The sequence below is a fragment of the Thamnophis elegans genome, chromosome Z, assembly GCF_009769535.1.
Source record: "Thamnophis elegans isolate rThaEle1 chromosome Z, rThaEle1.pri, whole genome shotgun sequence".
Lineage (NCBI taxonomy): Eukaryota > Metazoa > Chordata > Lepidosauria > Squamata > Colubridae > Thamnophis > Thamnophis elegans.
This window is the reverse complement of record NC_045558.1, coordinates 132593080-132599079: the sequence shown is the minus strand read 5'-3', so window position 1 is coordinate 132599079 and position 6000 is coordinate 132593080. Positions and strand designations below refer to the sequence as shown.

Below are 6000 nucleotides of genomic sequence, written 5' to 3'. Positions count from 1 at the left end.
ATGATTCATGGCTTACTACTGTGTTTCTCAACTGTGGCCACTTGAAAAGGCATGGACTTCAACTCCCAAAATTCCACAGCTACCATGCTTTGTAAACCATGATTCATGGCTTACTACTGTTTCTCAACCGTAGCCACTTAAAGAATTCCACAGCCGGCATGCTTTGTAAACCATGATTCATGGCTTACTACAGTGTTTCTCAACTGTGGTCACTTGAAGAGGCGTGGACTTCAACTCCCAGAATTCCACAGCCACCGTGCTTTGTAAACCACGATTCCTTGCTTACTAGTGTTTCTCAACCGTAGCCACTTAAAGAATTCCACAGCCGGCATGCTTTGTAAACCATGATTCATGGCTTACTACAGTGTTTCTCAACTGTGGTCACTTGAAGAGGTGTGGACTTAAAACTCCCAGAATTCCACAGCCACCATGCTTTGTAAACCATGATTCATGGCTTATTACAGTGTTTCTCCACCTTGGTGATTTGGAGAAGCGTGGACTTCAGCTCCCAGAATTCCCCTCCCAGCATGGCTGACTGAGGTCCACCACACCTCTTTAGGTGGCCAAGGTTGAGAACCTTTGGCTTAGCACATTACACAATCTCAACCTACGATGGTTTATTCCCTAATTTGCGGTTTAAACCTTTGCGGGAAATCCGGTCTCTATCTGTCCATCCCATAATATGTCCTTCCATCTAGCCAGGCTGCCTTGCGCTCCCCTTTGGCCCATTCCCCAAACAGCGAGAGCCAGGGACCACTTTATTTCTCCCATGAAGTTCGCAATAACCAATTTCGTTGTATTTAAGTACAATGACAATAAAGATTATACTTAATAGATACTGTCCGAGCCGCAGAGGCTGATGGGAGCTGAAGTCTTAGCGTAAGGGAGGCTGCCTTAGTCATTAGGCGGTTGGCACTGGCGTTGCCATAGCAGCAAGAAAGCCGTCTCTCAACCAACTTCCGGCTTTTCCCACCGAAGTCGGCCGCGTCGCTATAGGCACGCGTGGCTGGAAAACCCCGGAGGCTCGAATAGGCGGCGCGAAAGGCTTACCATAGAGATGAGGGGTTGGAGAGACTCTAGGTAGGGTTTCCGCTTCCGTCTCGCGGCCGCTTCCGGGTTTGGGCGTGATGGAGTCGGTCCTGAGCGAAGTGGTGGCGTCGGAGGACCTAAAAGTGAGTGACCCCTGCCTGGTCCTGAACCAGCGTGGCCGAGGGAAGTCTCCGAGTTCAGGAGCGGGCTACCTTTGGTTGCTAAGATAGAAAACGAGGGGAGTGGGGGGTGGAATGTTAGGTGTCTTTTTCCAGCCACTCCCTCCCGGGGGAAATTTTGGGCTTGGGGTCCAGGAGGGCTATTTATTTAACGTATATCATAAATGGGATGGGATGGGATTGGATTGGGAATTGGGATAACATAGGATAGTATAAAAGAATAAAATGGAATGGAATTGAATTGGGAATGGGATAGGAATAGGATAGGATAGAAGAATAGAATGGGATGAGTTGGGAATGGGATAGGAATAGGATAGGATAGGAGACTAGAATGGAATGGGATAGGGATAGGATGGAGAATGGAATGGATTGGAATAGGATAGAATAGAATAGAAGAATAGAATGGATGGAATGGGAATGGAATAGGATAGGATAGGAGAATGGAATGGAATGGGGAATGGGAATATAGAATATAGAATAAAATTCTTTATTGGCCAAGTGTGATTGGACCAGCAAGGAATTTGTCTTTGGTGCATATGCTCTCAATGTACATAAGGAGAATAAAATACATTCATCAAGAATAAAAAGATACCACAGTAATAGTCAAGGTTATTAAAAAGCTATCATTGTACTAGGAAACAAATAGAAACAATATAAATTGTAAGGATACAAGCAACATGGTTATAGTCATAAGTGCGAAGAGCTAGGTACTAGGAAGGCTGAGAAGAATAATAGTAATACAATATTAGTAATACTTTGACCGTGCTGTGGGAATTAGTTGCTTAGCAGAGTGATGGCATTCGGGGGAGGGGGGGAACTGTCCTTGTGTCTAGGTGTTCTGGGGTGCAGTGCCCTATAGCGTCGTTTTGAGGGCAGAATTGGAACAATTGATATCCAGGATGTGATGTAAATGGGCTAGAAATATATGTTAGCGTTTCTTCTACATTAATAAAGCACAATAAAATATAAATGTTTAAAAGGTATTATTTTCAAAAGTTCCAGCAGGGCTATCTTGCTCGGTTTGTCATTAGACTCGACTAGATGTCCTCATGGGTGTCTCTTTGCCTAACCTTATAAGGCTTGCAAATGTCCTTTATTCCTTTCTGTTGAATTCCTCCTCCTCCTCCTCCTCTTCTTCTTTTTCTTCTTCCTCTCCTCCTCCTCCCTTCTTCTTCTTCTTCTTCTTTTTCTTCTTCCTCTCCTCCTCCTCCTCTTTCTCCTCCTCCTCCTCTTCCTTCCATTTTGATTTACAAGTAGGCCTCGTCTTACAACAGGTCATTTAGTGACCGTTCAAAGTTAAGACAGCAGAGCAAAAAGTGGCACCACCATTTTTCACACTTAACGACCACTGCAGCGTCCCCGTGTTCCCATGATCAAAATCCAGGTGCTTGGCAACTGACTCATATTTAATGACACTTGCGGTGTTACTGAGGCCATGCGAACACTTTTTGTGACCTTTTGGCAAGCAAAGTCAATGGAAAAGCGAGATTCGCTTAACAACTGTGTTAGTAATTTAATAGCGATTAACAACCATGGGAAGAAAGGTCATAAAATGGACCAAAATTCACAACTGTCTCGCTTAGCAATAAAAGTTTTGAGCTCAATTGTGGTCGTAGGTCGAGGACTACCTGTATTTCCCACTGGGTACCATTTGTGTTTGCTGTGCAAGAAAGCATGGGATATATCCTAATTATATTAATATATTTTATTTTAATATATTCTTGCTGTACGGGTGCGATAAGTGAGAAGAAATCTGATGTGAATTGAGGGGCTGGCCCTAAATCCTTTACAACTTGTAGGAAGGACAGAATAGACTCTTAAGCATATTAATTTATTTAATATTAATACTCTTAAGCATATTAATTTATTCCATTTATTTATTTATTGGGTTTTAATCCCACCTTTATTTCTCTGTAAACAACTCAAGGCGGCAAACATACAAAATACAGACGGTCCTCAACTTACAACAGTTTATTTAGTGACCATTCAAAATGACAACAGCACTGAAAAAAGTAAACTTGTGACCTTTTTTCACACTTACGACCATTTCTCACACTTACGACCTTTCCAGCATCCCCATGGTCATGTGATCAAAATTCAGGCGCTTGGCAATGGGTTCATATTTATGACAGTTGCAGTGTTCCAGGGGGTCACTTTTTGTTACCTTTTGAGAAGCAAAATCAATGGGGAAGCCAGATTCACTTAACGACCGTGTTACTAACCTACTAAATGCAATGGTTCACTTAACAACCGTGGCAAGAAAAGTTGTAAAATGGGGCAGAACTCACTTAACAAGCGTTTCACTTAGGAACATAAATGTTGGGCTCAATTGTGGTCATAACTCAAGGACTACCTGAACTAGCAACCTCTTCAGCAAAGGTCAGTGTCTTACATTTCCCTGATCAAACCTGTCCCCCCCCCCCCCCCCCAGCCTGGAACTACCGTGTTCCCCCGAAAATAAGACGCGATCTTATTTTCTTTTGACCCCTGAAATAAGCACCTTGCCTTATTTTCGGGGGAGGTCTTATTATTTTTGAGGTGCAGGAGGTAGCGAGCATGGTCACCTCATGGCTGCTGCTGTGCCGCAATATTTTCCGACTTATTTAAGCGCATGCGCTCAAAAGCTCAATTGGGCTTATTATCCGGGGAGGTCTTATTTTTCAGGGAAACGGTAGAAAAAGAAAAAAATGCATTTTAAGCAAGTGGAGATGGACAAGGGATTCTTCCTTTTGCATCAAAATTGTCAAGCTGAGGCTAGGCTAGAAATACTGTGCTGGGATAGTTACACTGATCTTTAAATGCCTGTTTTTTATTATTATTATTTCTCATCTCTAAGTAAAAGCTTTATGTAAGATGTTTAAAAATTAATGATGATAAAGATAAAACAAGCAGATCAAAAGAGAAAAGAGCCAAACAAATAGATACATCGGAAAACAGAAATGGGGACACAATGCATTTTACCTTATTAAATAATCAAATGATAAAGGAGCAAATAAAATATCCCTTTGGATGAAGTTAGAAATGAATTGGTGAAAAACTAACAACTGTAAATAGATACCTATATGATTTTTGTAGCAAGTCTACTTTCTAACAACTTTATATCCCCACATCATTAAAACTAAACACATCCCTCTAATGCAGTGTTTTTCAACCTTTTTTGTGCAAAGGCACACTTTTTTCATGAAAAAAATCACGCGGCACACCACCATTAGAAAATGTTAAAAAAAATTAACTCTGTGCCTATATTGACTATATATAAAGTAATTCTCCCACGGCACACCTTACACTATGTCACGGCACACTAGTGTGCCGCGGCACAGTGGTTGAAAAACACTGCTGTAATGGTTGAGATTACACCATAATGTATACGTGGCAGGTATGGTGCAAAAAACGATGTCCAAATTCTCTTGGCTCTTGAATTTCAGCATGGTGCAATTGAAAAAGTATTTCCGAGCCGTGTTTGGTTCCTTCAATCATCCCTGCTAGACAGAAGTTGCTAACTGCTTAATTATATGGGTGAAACTTCTGCATGGCTGCCATCTCCTTCCTACCTGTTGCAAAGGAGTTAGGGCCAAACTGCCAATTTATTGTTGAATTTTTCCTCATTGACAGGACTGGGGCAACTAGGCAACTGATGCCTAATCAATGACCTGTGTGCCAGAAGTGGCACGCGGAGCTATCTCTCTGAGCACGCCAGCTGTCGCCCAATGCTCTTCCGGGTTCCGGCACATGCATTCACACCAGAAACCGGGAGAACAGACAGCATTGTTCTTCTGGTTTTCCCCCACACCCTCACACACGCATGCTCCCATTTTGGCACTTGGTGCAGAAAAAGTTCACCAACACTGCCTGAGAATATGTACCTTATTGCAGTGGCGCCCAATCTTTGTTACTTGGTGGCCTGGCTGGGCTAGCGGGGGAAGAGGGGAACTGGGCTACGCAAGAGCAGGCCTGCCTGCACCCATGCACAGCTCAACTTGCACATGTTGAGCTGTGTGCCTGTGTGCACGCATGTCAGCCCAAAGCTCATGCAAGCCAGGCTAGGGGTGGGTGTTCACGAATTGAACCATGCAAAATAAATTGAAGATCTCATGAGTTCACTAGCAACCAAATGAAAATAATAAATACATGTGTCACTGTTAGGGGTCAAAAGCAATGTCATTTCATAGTGCCCAGAAGACATTTGAAAGTCACCTGGATTTCTTCCTGTGAGGTTCAGGGTTTCTTCTTAATCACATTAAACATCTAATTTAATGAAAAGAAGGACTAGGGGAGACAGGATAGCAGTGTTCCAGTATCTCAGGGGTTGCCACAAAGAAAAGGGAGTCAAGCTATTCTCCACGGCACCTGAGGGTAGGACAAGAAGCAATGGGTGGAAACTAATCAAGGAGAGAAGCAACCTAGAACTAAAGAGAAATTTCCTGTCAGTTAGAACAATTAATCAGTGGAACAGAAGTTGCCTCTGGAAGTTGCGAATGCCCCAACACTGGAAGTCTTTAATGAGATGTTGCATAGCCATTTGTCTGAAATGGTATTGTGTTTCCTGCCTAGGCAGGAGGTTGGACGAAGACCTCCAAGGTCCCTTCCAACTTTGTTATTCTATTGTAGCATGCATGCACCGGAAACAGCTAGCAATGCCACCAGGGTGGGTTTCAATTTTTTTTACTACCGATGGGTGTGGCTAGATGGGGGCATGTAACAGTGGGTGTGGCCAACATCACTCACGCACACTCAGTCACATGACCCACTCACCAAGCCATGCCACCAAAACGAAGATGAAAGGTTTTGACCG

At 43.1% G+C, this 6000-nt stretch overlaps 1 protein-coding gene across 1 annotated transcript in view; it reads left to right on the top strand.

Moving 5' to 3' along the window:
- Positions 1 to 1074: 1074 nt before the first annotated feature.
- Positions 1075 to 6000, top strand: part of FIS1 (fission, mitochondrial 1) — a 30509-nt gene continuing 25583 nt past the window's right edge. Inside the window, exon 1 of the mRNA XM_032237649.1 lies at positions 1075 to 1172. Within this exon, the coding sequence (XP_032093540.1) occupies positions 1128 to 1172 (45 nt within the window). The 5' untranslated portion in view covers positions 1075 to 1127. The remainder of the gene's footprint in view (positions 1173 to 6000) is intronic.